This window comes from Taurulus bubalis (genome assembly GCF_910589615.1).
Source record: "Taurulus bubalis genome assembly, chromosome: 2".
Classification (NCBI taxonomy): Eukaryota; Metazoa; Chordata; class Actinopteri; order Perciformes; family Cottidae; genus Taurulus; species Taurulus bubalis.
This window is the reverse complement of record NC_136590.1, coordinates 13774023-13792653: the sequence shown is the minus strand read 5'-3', so window position 1 is coordinate 13792653 and position 18631 is coordinate 13774023. Positions and strand designations below refer to the sequence as shown.

General features: G+C 37.7%; 1 protein-coding gene across 1 annotated transcript; it reads right to left on the bottom strand.

Annotated features, from left to right (window-relative positions):
• Positions 1 to 835: 835 nt before the first annotated feature.
• Positions 836 to 17814, bottom strand: LOC306753354 (actin-binding LIM protein 1-like; the record flags this gene model as incomplete). Its single annotated transcript, XM_079237224.1, has 20 exons — positions 836 to 2268; positions 2674 to 2754; positions 3429 to 3503; positions 3820 to 3827; positions 3949 to 3994; positions 4513 to 4577; positions 4943 to 4990; positions 6099 to 6188; positions 6349 to 6478; positions 6632 to 6661; positions 7319 to 7489; positions 8329 to 8406; positions 9024 to 9082; positions 9185 to 9272; positions 9871 to 9964; positions 10066 to 10192; positions 10809 to 10918; positions 11034 to 11217; positions 12835 to 12978; positions 17565 to 17814. The coding sequence occupies 20 exons, from the start codon at positions 17812 to 17814 to the stop codon at positions 2155 to 2157; spliced, it is 1992 nt and encodes a 663-aa protein (XP_079093350.1). The 3' UTR covers positions 836 to 2154.
• Between the last annotated feature and the right edge of the window lie 817 nt (positions 17815 to 18631).

Genomic DNA, 18631 nt, shown 5'->3' with positions numbered 1-18631 from the left:
ACACTAAGGCTACTAATGCTACAACTAAATGCCATTTTGTGAGATGCAAGTAGACAAAAATAATGTCTCATATGATCCCCAAATACAGTACAAGCTTAACCAAAGCCTGTCAAATGTTCCTTTTAAACAGGGGGGCGCGATCCTGAAGTGGTGTTTTGGTTCAAGGCTCCAGAGCACCATCTGTTGGTCCTAACCATCCAATGGCTGTGTCCTTGACTGAGTGTGAGTCACGTTTGAAGATGGTAAAAGTAATAAAACCATGTTGTACAAACATGTCAGAGTGAAACCAAATGTGAATGCATGAGAGATAGAGAGCAGGTGAAGTTAAGTCAGGGAATTTTGCAATTCCTCCGCCGTGTGGCTGGTTTTATGAGTGAAAATATGAAGTGTAACTTAATATTGTGATGTCATTAAAATGTTGACATGCTTTGCAACGTACTGTAACCCTACTTCTTGTCTTATCAAAGCAGCTCACACTAGAAAATATAATTAATTTCAAAACAATAGGTTTCATATCTTATTACAATGTTAAAGTTAGTGAAATTTAGCAAGACGTTATCAAAAGTCATGGAAGACTTCATTACTGTTTCTGACATAAATGTGCATGCTGTACCGAGAGAGTATCAAGAAGTTATCTCTGTAGGGTAGAGAAAACCAGATCAAGAATGTCTATCATCACAGGCAGATTCATTGAAGTCTATTTGTATTCATATTTCTTTTCCAATTGATTATATGTACAATGAGATTCTTCTGTGAAATTCACCATCATTTTTTGGGGGGGAGGGTGGGGGATATGGCCTCAAAACTGACTTCTCATTGCAAACAGTTAACCTAATTTATTCTGTCAAAGAAGAGACATTTATTTTCTCAAATTGTAAGAGATTTTATTTAGAATGCTTGAGGTGGTGTGATGTCTATGTTGTCAATGTAACTTATCACGGCTAAGTCAGGGAAACCATAAAACTAAAATAAGTAAAGTCATCAAGTATCACTTTCATAACCCAATTTCGCACATTTCATTGATTTAGTGACATAAACGTTTTCAAAAATGTTCTTTTCAGTTTTGTGTTTAAGCATGTATGTAGCCAGGAGACAACAAAGTGAGAATCAACTGAATAATTAACATATAATATCATATTAAAGTAACGATGACAAGACATTCATTTCATATCTTCTGTCAGAATTATGTGTTGATGACAAGCTATGAACGTTGTATGTACCCACACACTGCGCCATACATCAGGTATCATGGTGTATTATAAAGGTTAATAATCATAATCTACAAAGGCTTACACTCATTTTAAACAGTTTCACAACAATTGTACCACTCAAACCACTCTCAAAGGCTGTGCTCTGACGTCAATCATTCGCTAATTTCCAGAAGGCAAGCAAAAAAATACTTATGCATTTCCTCATGCATTGAACCACATGTTGATGCATTATCTTCAATGTGCCTAACCATATCCATCTTGTAGTTGCGATGTGCACATGTTTTAGGAATAAATATATTTTTTAAAGCATAAATTCCCCACAAAAATGTTTCCATTGATCTGATCATAATCCAAGGTTTTGCCAATCAATCCTAAATAATATATGAGCATTTTGCTGATCTGGTGCCACTATGAGTGTGGAAACATTACAGCAGACCTTCAGTTAAGATCTTAGAGGTTAAGCATAAAGGTCAGGCAGCGGAAAGATTGTCTGCATTCGTAAATGTCACAAAAGTCAACATCAATTGTTGGTTTGAAACGGTCTAGTCTCTTGCATCAAAGATGAACATATTACTTTGAAAAATGCCACACTACCTGTTGCATTTACGATGAATGGTGATAAATTGTATACATCTAATTGTCCAATATGAACGTAATCTCTGGAGGGACAGGGCTGATTTAGGAGAGACAAAATAATATTGTTTCACTATCAGTAAAGCCAAGACTATAGCAAGTTGAGTTCTCGTGTTCATATGTGCTTTGAGGTATTATACATTTAAACATGATTACAATAAACTAACTGGGAAACACAACACTGTGTCCAGTTTATTAAAAAAGAAATTCCAATTGTTTTGTCAAATGCAAAGAAATAAACACAAGGGGCCACCAGAACTTGTTATGTACTGCATATTAACAGTGAGTTAAAACATGCGTTAGGCAGCATTTAGAAGAGATGTGCCCTCTTCTTCATACCATTACGTTTCCACAGTGGAAGTATGTCAAATTCTTGAAACTCCATGCCAAAGATTTCAAAGAATGAATCCGGGGAAAGGTGACGCTGCAAAGGAAAGCAAGAAAGAATAAAGTGGACTGTGTAAAAGCAGCACAGTTAATCTGTTTTTTCCTTTCTTTTTCTAAAATAGAATTTATACTGTAGGTTTGCCTTGTTTTTAAGGAAAACCTTTCAGCAAATGATGCCACTGTAATGGAATTCATCAACATCCGAGAAAGCTTTAATCATATATGTGTAGTATTTTACACAAGGTCTAGCATTTATTTTTTTCAAATGAAATGGAAAATATTAAAAACACATTTTTCACTTAAACTGGTGTACTTTGGGCACATTTTTGTGTCCAGTGAATATGTTACGTTTTATTTAACAAATGGCAATTACAGAAAAGAATTATACAAAGCCTTCTGTTCAGCCTGTAAATTACAATGCTTTTCTCACATGCTACTGTACCTCAAGTCTTGTTCTGTCAACATCCCTGGGAAGTTTCACTCGTCCCCTACTACTAACTGCGAGCAGTTCATACGGGTAGACCTTGAGAAAAAATAAAAAAGTGGTTAAGAATGCTTCGTAAGTTGATTATCGCACAATGCTACATTTAAACACAATCTTTTGGACACTTACACTCTGAGCTATTGAGATGGAGTTTGAATGTCATGTAGCATGCCAACATGAATCTTGTAAAACTGCTGAACCGACATACAAAGCAATACTCTACATCAGTGGTTCTCAACCGTTTTACAGTGATGTAGAAAGGTTGTGGAATATATTTTTCAGCCAAGTACCCCCTAACCAGCGCAAAGCATTTTTGGTTGGTGTTTGATTTAATATACAGTATAATATATACAATTGAGTTTAAGAACTTAGACTTAAATTGAATATTTATTACATAACCATTTTTAAAGGATTTTTTGAATTTATGCTTATTTTAAATATATATTTTTTAAATCTCAAGTACCCCCTGGGGTGCCTTCAAGTACCCCCATTTGAGAACCACTGCTCTATAGTACCAGTGCTTCAGCGAAAAATACAAGATTCTGCTTCTTTAAGGACTTTTAAAGAAAGGACAATAAGCTATAATTTGTCATGTATTATTCTTATTTTGGAATGCAATCTTCTAAAGATGCTTGTAGGTACAGAACATTACAGGTATTTGCAGTGAAAACACTTCTCTAGTTAGTACACATGAATATACAAACAATACTTGCTTTTGGTTCCAACAAGTTAGGCATAGAGACTCCTCTGTCCATTCGTGCTAATGGGTGTTGACCATCGTAGATGAGCTACAGAATGAAGCCAAAACATGCAATGGGAAAATGTCATGGCGACATTAATCACTTCAAAGCAAAAAAGCATTTATCAAATGAGTGGTGAGAGAGTCAGTTATGCAAACAGTGCAACACATATATCAATGAAGGGATCTGCAAGCTGTACCTAAAATCTTGGATTAAAACTGAGTTGAATACGTACACTGTACTTCATAAAACATGCTCATGCAGACAGTGAGGTGAGGCCAGTCCTTTGGAAATGCAACAAAGCAAAGAGGGAAAGGAAGTATGACCGGGGGATTCAAGATCACTTAAAGGTCTTCTCACATACCTTGAAGTCTGAAAGGCGAGGGAAAAGGTAACGAACACTAATTAATATCTGAAGAATTATCCACTGAGTTGATATTATAGTGATCAACAATCTCCATGATGGATGAGAAAGATGTCTACATATACTAACCTCTGAATCTGTCGCTGCTGTAATGGGAGAAATCAGCTGACTGTGGCTTAATGAGAAGAGGAGGGAAAACATAGCAGACATTAAGTGCTGTTTGAACAAACCTCTGACAGTTTCTTTAGTGTTTTTCCAGAGCTATCCTTTACCCAATTTGGTAGCACTTTATAATAACTATACGCTATTTAGCATTTACAAATGCAAATCCATCATTTATAAAGTATGAAAACCCAATCATGAAACGCATAATAGTCAAGCTTATTAATCAAGAATAAAACATTTATAACTGTTTATAAATTGAGTTACTAATGAGTGTTCATGTTGGAACAATGCTTTATAAACTATAAATTAAGTGTTTACTCATGCTAAACAATGTGTAGTTATTATAAAGTGCTACCATAAACTTAAATAAAGAAATACAAGGCATGCAACTCTTTAGTAGTTTGTTGTAATCTAATTGGACTTCAAAATCATGTATATTTGCACTAAAATCTGCCTATAATGTCACTTATAATAGCCGTGCACAATAATGCCAAAGACAGCATTAGATATCAGTGATGTTGCTCTTACCGGATTGAGGCCATTGCGACCATATCCAGGCAAAGAGGATGTTTGAGTTGTGGTGGAATTTGGATCTATGTGAAAGTGAAACAGCAGACAGATTAGCTCATCGTGAGGCGATTTACAGTCAGACTCGGCTCTTTTCCCATATTAGATCAGACTTACTGAGCAGAATATATCTCGCCTGCTTCTTTTCTTAGCCCTTTGCTAATTGTTCCGAAACACCAGCTTCTCAGGGCTGCTCTACGTTTATATTTACAACCAAATTGCATAAGTATAGTTCAGTGAAGATAGATAAATGTTGTAAAAGAGGAACAAGAAGGCAAACACATGCTTTAGAACAACTCAACTGAGATAACAATCAGTACAACATTTAACATTTAGCAATAAAATTAACCTTTTAAAAGGTTGCTTGACAGATGAAAAGGTCATATCGTACCTTGCTGTTTATAAATTGGAGGCCTCCTGTACATGTTGAAGCCTTCGTCTGCCGATAGAAAAGAATGCTGAGTCAGCAGATAATTTATTCTAAAATATCACACAGCAGAACAAAAATTATAAATTGTAATAAACCTCTGTGTCTCATTTTTCCCTTTCAATGTTTTGAACTCAAACTTTTCTCAAATTTTCTTTTTGGTTGAGAGGAAATTTTTCGTGAAAAAAGAGTGCGATCAGTATAATAGAGCATCTGTACATATAATTTACTTACTCAGAAAAGCACAAAGGTCAGTAAAGGTTCATCACATGTATAATAATTGCAGTTAACTTTTCATCAATTGTTTAAAACAAGGCCAGCATGGCACAAAGGGGATGCCATAATGAGCACATTCACAAGAAAAGCTTAAATACTATTTATTTTATGTTTCAGAAATGATCACCAACATAATTTTAAGGATCTCAAATCGATTAAATATAAATAACGAATATAAATAGTGCTCTGCTTACAATACAGAAACCCAGACAGTGGGTTGTGAGTGATTTTCAGTTACCACCCAGAACACATGCCAGAGCTTACTGGTCTGAGCTTGTCATATCTCACAGGATAAAAAGGCTTTAGAAAAATCACAGCACTGCTATAAATAGTCAAGGTTGTAGAGGAATGTGTGAGTGAATATTTATTTATTTAATCACTCAAATCTGTTTTTATAAATACCTACTTTGATCTAGATTTTTATAAAGGATTTTTTTTTTTCCCAAAGTCAAATATGCAAAATGGGAAAGAAAAGGAGAAGATCAATGGAGTATCTGAAGGGAGCGGCTAGCTGCTCCAGTGTGAGTGTTTTCTACAGTACGGTATTGTAAGAAAAGAGTCTGAGTGGGTGAGTGACAGTGGCTGATGGCTCAGACTTTGTAACAACAAAGTGAATCACATCTCTGCCATCCATCCTATAAATGCCAACTATGACCCTTAAACTGAATTATTTTTAGTATTTGGTTGTTGGATAAATTCCTATTTCACCATTGTACTCACACAGTCCATGGTAGTTTAGAATATGAATAAAATAAAATAAAAATATAAGTGCTTGATACGTAAGGCAATAGCAGGAGGGGAGAAGGCATGCAGAACAGAGTGGCAGAAGAGCACGGGTCCTTACCTCCGGTATGAGGGAGAAAGTGGTGACATACAGGGGAAGTGGGGCATGTGTCATTGTTGCCAGAGGATAAAGAGGGAGCGAGCATCAATCCTGTTTGTTATTCCACAAAAGAAGTGGAGTGAGGAGTTGTGGAGGTAGAGGAGATGAGGAAAAGTGGTAAAGCAGAGAAAAAGTGAGCAGAGGGAGGTTAATATCTTCACAAAGGTGATAAGAAGATTGAGATAGTTCTACTTTTGTCCGCTCCTTTTACCTGGCCGGTGGAAGTGTTGTGGTGATCTGGACAGAGTGGGAGTGTAGCTGTGACGATTGTATATTGTATGAACTCCAAAAGATCCGTGGCTTGGAGATTTTGGTATGCAATTTCTGAGTTCAAAACTCTCCTGGAAAGAAGGCAAACACAAGATCAGTGTTGAATGCACAACAAATACAAATTAATTTATGAGTGTTGACGCGTATGATTTTAATAGGGGTCTGGCATGTAAGGTATGTCACCTGCAGTAAGTCTAAGTAAAGGTAATAAAACATGTATTTACCTCTATGTTTTCAGATACATTTCCTGGTGACTAAATCAGAACAGAAGAAGAGAAAGAAATGTAAGAACCAGAAAAAGAAAAAAAACATATATTGTAGACACTTCATGTGAAAACCATGTATCTCCAAATTTGTCTGATACGAAAAGAAAAACAACCTTATCAGCAACGTTTAAAATGATTTATAAGAGGAAGACATGTGCACTAATCTCAACTCTGTAATTGGAAAAAATCACAGAGGTGCGAGATTTTCACACAAAGACAGATATGGAAAATAGGAAACAAAGGGATTTTATTATAAAGGTACTTTTAGCCAATTATTCTGAGTTTGCACAGATCATAAATTAAGGCTTATTCACACAGTAGATAGCAACTAACCAATTTTGTTTTTTAATCAACTGACTCCATATTAAGTACGCAAACATTCTCTGATAGTATTTTAAGTTGCTTTGTATAAGAGAATCAACCCAATTCTTAAAGATGTAAGTATCATCTTAAAGATGACGGACTTAGATACTTAAAATGTTATCTTAATGTAGAAGTGCTATTGCTTCATAACACACACATCTGACTATTTGTTTTTTAAGCCAAGAACTTCACATGGTTTGAATCATGAATCAAACCAAGTGAACCAGTTAAAGAATGACAAACATGTCACCGGACACAACTCGGAGCGTTGAACAAAGTTACCTCTGCAGGGCTTTGCCTGTCCTGTCTGATGCCTTTGTTGTCCAAAGTAGAGGAGTTGTCGTTCACAGACTCATAAGATATCATATCAGGATGCTCTATTTCATATATAGCCTTGACTCTGGGAATGGCTGCTAAGTCTCGGTAATCAATGATCTCATTATCTACTTTTGCCTGGGACCAGGATAGGGAGGAGAGGGGAGGAGGGACACAGAGGGTGGAGGACAGAAGGAGAAGACAGTGTGGGTTACGTCAGGTGAAAGGTCAAGTCTAATACATGATTTCAGGGAGGACTTCAACTTTATCCCACAACCTCTTTTTGAGTGGTCAGAAGACTAAACAAGCGCTGTACAAGTCCATTTACCATTCACCACAATAGTCTGACTTTGGCACAAAAAGTGGACAGATTAACATTATAACATGTGGCTTGCTTGTGTTTCAACATATACATTATTTCCCAGGCTTTTAAGTATAAAACAATAAGTAAAATGTTTGTTGGCTCATATTTTAGGGTGTTTTGATGGGGGTAAAGTTTATTCCTCACAAAAATCAAAATAGACTGGATGGAGGAAACAAAAGGACACCGAAAGCGCCGGGTTGCTTTTATAATAAAATTTCAATCTGAATTGCCAATGAATTCAAATTGACCAAGCAAATACACCTAAACTCCAGATCAATATGTGGATGATTTGAGACAATTGAAAGACTCTTCATCATTCAAGCACAATTGAAATCCTGTCTCTCACACAATATAAAAACTATTTCCGATCAGTCAAGGTAAAGTTGAAAAGATATGTGTCCGAAAATTTTAATGTTCTTTAATGTTTTCCACATTGGCTTTTTTTCTAAATGTTTGTCCTCATTTACAAAAAACAAGATCCTAAGTAAGAGACACTTTTTCCATGCGATTCCCCTGTATAAATAAAGGATAAATTTAAATAAATAAAAAATTCAAGCCATGGTGAATTGTGCACCATGGAAAGTGTTGAGCAGATGTTGTCACCAGAACTTACACAGATGACCCGACCAGGACTCCCTGGTGTGCAGGAGCCCGGCCTGGAGCAGGAGCCTTCAGATGAGGATGTAGTGGGCTAAAGGAGAAATAAAACATATATTAGTTTGACTCATAGGATGCTGAGAAACTTACTGCTGCAGCTCAGGTGTTGGTTGACAGCTTCCATTGTTTTCTTCCAATGCATAGTCACACACAACTTGGTCCTCACATCTGGTCACACATGTGGGTAAAAGCAAGAACCAGGAATCATAATGCAGCAGTCTGGGCCTGGCGTCATGCAGTTTATGTGCATTGTTCCAGATTGTAATTAGCTAAAAAGCTTTTATTTGTACTTTATAATGCTCTAATTGGCCAGCCTGGTGAGCAAAGCGAGTGTGGTTAATCTCAAAACGTGAGATTACAGCCTGCTCACTCCAGAAAACCACAAGTGCAAACGGCACACCCGCTCACAATATTAACCTTTAGTTTAGGCCGGGGGAAAAAGAAATCAAGACAAGGTGTTTTTGGTCTGCCGACCTGGGAAGGAAGAGAGTGTGTAAGGACAGCAACACAGTAAACATCGCATCCTCCTTCTAACAGCATTACACCTGCATATGAACTCGTTATTTTGAGTTGTATAGATGATATTGTGACATGACATGCCTTGATAGAAATCTGAGTCACACAAGTCGAGTTAAGTTCAGGAAGACTAACCATGCAACTGTCCTCAGTCCTGCTGCTGTCTCTGCAGTCTGGGTGCCAAACTGTTGATCCTGCGAAGGCATCGACATTATGGCAACACAAAATAAAATGGCAATCAAAATGGCAATCAAAATTTCAATGTGTATTTATCCAAACATGAATCTCAAACTGACCTTGCAGATACATGTCTTCACCCTCTTTAAACATTTTGTCACATCGGCTGCATCTTGCACAGCTGGGGTGATAATGTTTCTCCCCTGCCTGCAACAGATGATGAGGAAGGCAAAAGCGTCAGAATTAGGCATTATTACCAAGAAAAAAACTAAGATATGATACTCCGGGCAGGCGATTCCAACCTTTTGGGACGTGGGAACACACTTCAAAAGATCGTATCAAATCAGGGCTTCGGATAAAATCAATAATGATCATTTCAATAAAAATGTCTGTCCGCGATGGGTTTTACACATTTTTCTCCCACATTGAAAACTCCAGAATCTATGAATATGCAAATATTAGTGACACAAGAAGTCTCCTCTGACATTTTCACATATTACACAAACTCTGCACATGCATCATTATGCACAGTGCCCAAACACCCAAGTGACGCATTATTAAAGGAGAGGGACAACACAATCATTAATTCAAGATTAGTTGTGAAATAAAAAATAAAATAAGTTAAAAATAGGTTAGTCATTTAACTAGAAATGTGTTAGAAACATCATCCGTCAAGTCATATTGATATATTTTTTAGGAAAACAGAGAACATTTAAGAAAAGTCACAAAATGTATTTCACTTGCAAGTCTTCAAATATAAATATAATCAGAAGCTTACTCTTCAATAAAAGTAAAGATTTCTCACCTCTAAGACTTTTCCAGTTATAAATTTCTGACATGCATCACATTGTATACCAAATTGAATCTGGTAGTCCCTCTCACAATATGGAACGCCATGCCTGAAAGATAAGATAACATTAAACACACATTTCTGTGTACTAGTTGTGTAAGGTACCAAGGTAGGTAGAAAAAGAATTATGAGCAAGAGATTTGTATTTACTTGCTGATATATTCTCCACTCAGCACTCTCCTGCAGGCTTTACACTTGAAGCAGCCGAGGTGCCACTGGCCACCGAGCGCTAACAGAGCCTGGCCGTTCTTGATGTCTCTACGACAGCCAGAGCAGTCTGAGAACACACACACACACACACGCACACACACACGCACACACACACACACACACACACACACACACACACACACACACACACACACACACACACACACACACACACACAAACAGGCTCTTGCCAGTCAATACTACACTAAATATGTTGGGCCAAGTCGATCTGGTGGTACACAAGTTCAGGTACCGATATTCTTCATTGTTTCAGGATGTAAATGTGTAAACTGAACTATTTGAGTTCCTGTGCTATTTCCTGTAGATTCTGTTTTTAAATAAGCACCTTTCTGTACAGTCCTATAGATAAATCCTCTTAATCCTCTATTGATCCCTGGCCTATATATAGTTGTCGGTTGCATAAGGTCAAGTTAAGATGGAGAGTTCAGGTCTGCTGGATCATGTAGTTCATAGTGAGTCATTGACCTGGCAGGATCCCAAGAAGATGACAGGATTTTAAAGGTAATATCAACTGTTGTGAGAACACAGCTGGCCAATGTCCACGGCATAATACACTGTCTGATTATGTCTGCATGGGATCAAGGTCTCAATCTATTCTAAAGCTTTAACAATAAATAGTTTTGATTAAATGTCCAGAGTAAATCATACAAGAGTGAACTTACTGCCGGAACTACTGACGTCGTTAGCAGAAGGAGACTGGGGTCGGATACAGCGCTGACAGAGGCATTCCTTTCCACTGAAGGTGACACAATCCCCAGCAGGAAAAGGCTGTCTGAGAAACAGAGAAAGAGACAGACATACTGTATACCACACAGTTCTTTGAACAAACAAAAAAACATGTGGCCTCAAAATTCCCAAAACAATACAAATACTGTTTTCACACTTACTTGCAAACGGTGCACACAAAGCAGGCTGGGTGGTAGGTCTTCCCCAGGACTGTGACCACCGCTCCCTCCACAAATTCCCCACAGCTGTTGCAGAACGTGCCGTGAAGCCGCTGGAAGTCCAGCGGGCAGAGGTAGTCACCGTTCTTCACGAAGAAACCACTTTGAGCCAGGTCACAGCCGCACACTGCACACACATGATGACATAATGAACACATTAAAGCTGAAATAATCTGTTGTTTCATTATCTTTGGATCAATGGACTCTGTGTGATGTGAAAGGTGTTGCTTGCCACTCACAACCAAGTTTTAGTTTTCGCTCATCAACCGCTCTGACAGACCCATAGTACGTGAGGCTCAGCAACAAAGTTAGCGACTAGCGGGTGAGCTAATGCAGATAGGTAGAGTAGACTAGAACACGCTTGGTTAAACTTGTTTGCCATAAAAAAAGGTTTAAAAAGGTGATAAAATGGGTGTCATGTTTTCATGAATTACATTTTTTGTTTACTGATTTATCATTTTTAATTTGTAATTTATCATTACATTTTGTTTATATTTATTTACTTTTTTCTTCATCTACATAAACATGTTTTCTATTCTAAGGTTGCGTTTTGCCCAACATTTCCTTTTCTGTGTTCTTTTTTTTGTTTTGTTGAAGAGCTTTGGGCCAAAGGTATTTGTAACTTCTAACATGAAAATTATGTTTTTTATGAATTGAATATTTTTTGTCTTTTGTATTTTGGGTCAGTACTGTTTAAATTATCAAATTGTTTCATAGTAGTAAGTTTACAGCTACTACGTAATCCATCCAAGACATATATATGCTACTTGGGCTGTCTGACCTCATGCTTCTGCCAGGGTTTCTGAAGTGTTCATGTGTTGAACAAGTTATTTGGGGAGGAGGCAGTGTTTTCTCCGAGCTTGTTGCAAGTCATTTGATACCACACAACCCGCCCAGCGCTGTCTCTCTGCACCTGCCACGACAGAATGCACAGGACAAATGGCAGAGATGCCAAGGAAGGATTTGTGCTGCTCTATTCCTGTCCTACTGTAAATCACCTTTCCTAAAAATGCTATTTTTAAGTATGAATAAAACACAAACAAACACTAATTCCTCTGAGATTGCTTCATAGAAATAACATAATGAACTGTACCTATCTTCTGATGTTCATAAATGCATGAGTGCCTCAGATTCTTAGCTGATTTTATACTCAAATAAACTGACACATAATTGTTTTCACTGTGACAGTTGTTTAATTTGCCTTCACCAAAAAAGGCTTATTCTAATTCACATTTTGAAACTTGTGATTCGGTGAAGACCACAGGGTTTTACCACTGTTAAAACACTGCAGGCTCTGAAAGTCTCTTTGTTTCATCTGCACCGTAAACATTGTCACAATGCGTTGAAAGGCCAACAACAGGAGAAGCTTGCCGGTTTCGATTAGTGGGGACAAAAGCCTGCTGAGGAAATATGTTTTCCACAAAACAAAGTAACTCTGGTGAATGACTGTCTGACGAGGTTCTCACAACCCACCATTATAGACGCAGAATATTATGTAATAAATTGAATGGCACCAGCAGGCAAACTAACCTTTTCTAAAAATAAGGTATTTTAATGCAACCTAAAGGCTCAAATAGTACTTGCGTTACTGCTTGCATTTGGTCTTTTTAAATGTGAACACAAGTTTTAATCCAACTGGAGAATCAACACTGACTTTAAATTCCTAATTTAAAGTTAAACCCCACCACAGTGTTCCAGTCCTGATGAACAGTGCCAGTAGGCAGATATTGATGGTACTACTCACCTTTGCAGGTAAAGCACTTTATATGGAAGTGGCTGTTCTGTACGCGCAGCACCTGTCCCTTGCATGGGTCCCCACATCTTAAGCACGGGATGACTTGCTTCTCCCCTGGAGAACACGGCTGGCCGCCTTCCTGAGCTTGTAGCACTGCAGGAGGGAAAGGAATAAATTAATTAGTTAAGTCTCAACAAATGAATTATCCCTGTTTACCTATATGAACGTCATAAGAAATGTCATTTTATAGTACCTGTAAAGGCCACGGGTTGGACTTTACTATCTTTTTGCCTCCTTCTTTATAAAAAACTCTCTCTTTATTAGGCTTTAATGAAGCAACAGTCATGAAACCACATGTAATTGTTTAGAAGTACTTATACACTCTCATGTATTTGCTAGTTTTAATGTTTTATCATGCAAGGAAAGTTGAAATGTCCCGAACGATTTTGTAAAGCAGTCTGTCACAAAAAAAGCAGTCTGTCACAAAAAAAGCAGTCTGTCACAAAAAAAGGTGGAAAAACGTCAACAGAGTCAACGGAAGGAAGTACTCAGATCTTTTACTTAAGTATTAATACCACATTTAAAAAAAAATACTTTGTTACAAGTCAAACTCCTGATATAAATATTACCTAAGTAAAAAGTAGTCATTAAAATATACTTGAATACCTAAAGTAAAACTCATTAGGCGGATTAAAAATCATAATATATTATATTACTGGATTATAAACATCACTTTACTGTTTCAGGTGAGACTGATTTTAATTACTTTACATACTGCTGCTTACTTGTAATAAAGCATCATAATTCATTATTTATTTATGTTTTGTATTAATAATATGAAAGTAAATGTTGTCAAATAAATGTAGTGCAGTAAAAAAAGTACAATATTCACCTCTGAGATGCAGTGGATTAGACGTGTAAAGTGTACTCTCTTTAGCTAATTCTAAAAGCTAGCAACAGAATGCTAGCATGCTCACAATGCCATCTATAATATATACAGTGTTAAACACGGCAACCATTAATGTATGTTAGCATGCTTACGCGTGTTAATTAGGAATAGACACAAAGTACAGCCAGCTAGTGGGAATGTCATTCCTTTTTCAAGTGTTTGATCACCAACATTTTCCGAACACTTCCAAACTGTTCATCCTTTTCTGCCTGAGTAGTTCATTACAATAAATACAAAAGTCCCTTCTGTCGGTGCTCACATAACTGAACGTAATTAACAGACACGCTTTCCTTGGACAGGGAAACACACACGCACTCGCACACACGGCCACAGTAATCTATCGAGTGTCTCACGAAGACAGACAGGAGCTCACGAAGAAGCCATTCTTTCTCACCGTCGATCTCGCTACAACATCAATCAGTGTTCTGCATGAACCTCATACTGTAGCAAGAACCTCATTCCTTGGACTTTTGTCTCTTTTATGTTTGCGTGGCAGGAGAAGCAGTGGATGCCAGTACAATCTAATCACGGTCCACTTGAAAGGTCTTGAATGTGATTAGCAGAGGAGAGAGGGGAAAGAATGTGGCGTGTTGAGAGCGCTGTGGAGACACCCGGCACACAAATAGATAAACACATGAACTTCATCTTTTCTTTTCATTTTTTTCATTGATACTTTTGCCAGAGAAAAGCAGACCCTCTGTATATGTGACTAACATGTATGAGTTGTGTCTCAGAAGAAAGGTTTCCTCACACAGCTGGAAGGGGGAATGATTTCAGACGTTTCCCAACTCAGTCTCGTGAATACTAAGAAAATTGAGTCAAGTACATCGGTATGTGGCCCCAGGTCTGCCCCACAACAGGAGAGATTTGTCACTATGGTAACAAGCATGAAGTAGCAAACTAGATTAAGAGACCATGCTTCCAAAAAGGTTATTATAAAGCTTGCCATAACTGATTGTACAGTTGAGGAAGACATACCAGTATACGCACATTATGCAGTGCTTTAGGGATCATGAACTTCCACAGCAGCTGTAATGCAGACTGCATTAATGCTGATCGTGATGAGACAACAACTAGTAATCAATATCTTAACATGCTAGAGGAGTCTAATTAAGTATCTGTATTTGCAAGCAATATAGGATACATATGTTATTGGAACTAAAATCTTAAAATAAAAGTATAAAAAAACGGTTTGGTCGTACTGAAAGAGAAACGACTTTGATTACATCATCCTTTGCTATTTTTTGGCTTAAATTATAGATTATTCCTGCAAATACGAGAGCAGTAGAAGGACATCGCATAGTATCGAATCTCAAAAAGAACTTTTATAACTGCCAAACTTGACAAAATCCGAGTGGGAATGTAACCCGTTCTTTCGGCCATGGGACTCCAACGAGGACTGAAAACCCATGCAAACTGGCCTTTGTCCGAGAACGCCTCAAATATTTGTTAATGACAGAGCTGTGATGCCAACACAACAACATCCTGATTATAAATGTTTGAAGGTTTTGTTTGGTTGTAAACTGACTGATGGAGAAGGACAGGTTATATACTACATTGTATGATGTGTATACAGTAATACAGCATTTGTGTGGTATTATCCTGGATATGAAGTGTATCCTTTGTACAGTATTCTTTTAGTTTATGCTCTTATGTAACTCATGTGTGGAGTCCTCAGATGGAAATATTTTAAGAATCCAAAATGTCTTCTGTAGTTTCTTGATCTCGCTCAGAACGTGAAGCTGATATGGTGTGAAGTATTAGCAAATGGTAGATTTAGAAAGAGAGCAAAGGGAGAGAAACCTGAGACGGACAGTTAATCACACAACCCATATCTCCAGCTATGAAAATCGGCATCTGTGTGTGTAAGAAGTGCGTATCTATTTTAAGTCTCAGAATCTTTTCATGTTGATGTAAATATACCTAATTGTATGAGAAGTACAAAGTACTCTTAATATACTGTGGGTATCAAATATAAGCTATGCAATGAGCTCATATAATAACTTTTTGAATGCTATTAGTGTGTTGTATGGACTACTATTTGTCCGTGCTACTATATGTGTGTTAATAATGGTCTTTAAAACTGTCGACGTCTTGAATTTCTTTTGGGTAGAACAATTTAACAGAGAACATTTCTAATTTCACTACAGTTATGCATCTACAAGGAACACTCAGGAGTCTCCCCTGATGTCAGGAGGCTTTCATCAGCCACTAGTTTAGTGAAAGGAGTGAGAGCACTTCCTCCACTCTTACTCAGTACGAGTCACGACAGCGGCACAATAGAATATCTTTCTGCTCCCTGTGGCTGCAACACAGAATAATCAGAGAGAAACACGGCTAAATTCAGAAGTATGCTGGTTTTAACCCACCGCTACGATTAGCTGTAACAGCTGTGACTGCACTTTCCCCTACTTGGCAACCACATGTTTTATCTTCCAATTCACTTTTCTAGATTTGGGAAAAAGTTCACTATATAAAAGTCACTATTTGCTAATCTTAACAGGCCAAAATGTTTGTTTTTGTTTCCAGGACTCACATACGCGGATTACAAATAACATGTAGTTTAAACAACACTGTACAGTAGAACACTATGTTAAAGAATAGTATAGCACTACGTACAAGAGCAGTTAAGACAAAGTCATGATTTGATTTGACCTTCAAATGCCACCATCACAAGTTGCAAACAAATCATAAGTAATTAAAGACAAACTTATAACACAAGCAGACACACACCCTCTCATTTTCATCCGACACCACACACACACAATCGCACATACTTGAAAATGTCTACCTTTCTCTTTCATGACAGTCTTTCTCGTCTGTTGGAGCCTCACTGCAGCGGATCACAGTGAGGACAGGAACTATGTGGACTGCTGGTCCAAGGGAAAGGGGGTGGTCCAAAACACAGAGAGCAGGAGAGTCTGTGTGTGTGTGTGTGTGTGTGTGTGTGTGTGTGTGTGTGTGTGTGTGTGTGTGTGTGTGTGTGTGTTCTTAAAGAGGACAGTAGGAGTGGTGAACATGCTGAACAAGAGAGTATTTGAATCCCAGATATTTAATGCTGATATGGTTGTGTATTATTATTTATTTTTTAGGTAAATCACACTAACTTTGTCGTGCTTCTTCTGCTTCAAATTTGGTGATGACATTCGCCTACACTAACCATCTCATTGGTGATGTATTTAAAAATGTCGGACACATATTTTCTTACTTTACAGAAAATTGCTATAATATTGGTGTGTCTATAATGGAACAGTGCAGATGATTAGGTGATTATATTACCTGCTGCTGATATTTTTGACCTTTTCAAAAACTCTAGCATTTTGTGACTTTTTGTAACTAACAAACTGAATATGGATTGTCTCCTAATACACACAGGCTTCTATAGTCTGCATAGAAGTAATTAAACCTGATAAATGAGGTACAATATTCCCGATAAGTGTGGTTAAAAGTTTGAGTGGAGACAGCTGTTAAATCAGTCAAAGGCTTGTCAGCAGTCACAGATTACTCACATGTCCATATTATAGTCTGATTGATCAAAAACCTTCAATACTCACGTGAATGAAGAGCTGTGGGGATGAATAGTGATGCCAGTTGACAAGCAGACATAATATTAAATGCGTACAACACTGCTTGTCTATTAGCTTCATCTCTCGTTATTAAATAAGAATAAAGCAGACAGAACATGTTAAATATAATCATATGGTACATGAACAAAAGAAGTTATGGCCAAAGTATAGACTGCAATGACAAGTCTTTAAAATACCACATAAGGAAGTAAACTATTCTTTACCTGACATCTCTGCAGGTATACCGTCTAACTTCTCACACAAGATGTAGTCGTCAGGGTTGATGAAAGGCAGCTGCTCCATCATGGACTGTTTAGGAATGAGGTAGAGAATCTCTGCAATTTCTCCATCTTCAATAATCGACATGCGCCTGACAGAGTTCTTCCTCTTGACCCGGTCCAAAACTACCATTTCATTGCTGTGGCTGGAGCCGCAGATCTTGCCCAGACTGCTGAGGTTGAGGTGGCCCAACATGCTCGTGCCCTCAAGGCTCTTTTAGGCTGCAGACTGTCACCAAGTGAGAAACCATGAAGCAAATCTTGAGATGTTAAAGCCCTCTGTTGAATGCCAGGTATTAAGTTGCCCTCTAAGACTGTGTGACTGACTCAGTGTGTGTGTGTGTTGTCCATCAGGCTGTCAAAGACTAACTCCTACCACACGCCCCTTAAGAAGATTAAGTAGGGTATATTTTTAGGGTTTATCTTCATGCTAAACCGAGGATCTGAGCTCAAGGAAGTCTCCATCAGGTAACCTTCTAGCCTTTATTCCCGTGACCTTAACTCACCATCATATGCAATGCAACATTTTAGTAATCTAGTGATTGAAGAAGATTATGAGCTCCATTGTATCATCGAGTTATGTATGCAGCTAAATCATTTGATTGTATTTAATGTCTGTCTGATCTTTGGTTGGATTCCAACTGAATACAAGGACCAGCTAGAAACTAAATATTACATTTTCAGGAACCTTCCCTAAGCCCAGGCTGTAAATATTGTACATGTGATTGATTGTTTTCTCTCTCTGTAATCTGCTGCTATTTGGCATGGACTGCAGTCTTTTGAACGCTTAGCTTTAGAGCAGGGACAATTTAACCTGGAACAGAGTCAGGGACAGGAGTTTGGCACCATGAACCAGGAAATTTAGAGTCCAGAAGTATTTAAGGACTGCAGCATTATTCAAGACCGTCTGTCTGTCTTGATGAGTTATGGCACTTTCTAATCTGCTTTTAATCAAAATGCAATGCTAAAAACTACTCACTGTGCCATGTGTGAAAACGGGCAGAAGTAGATTG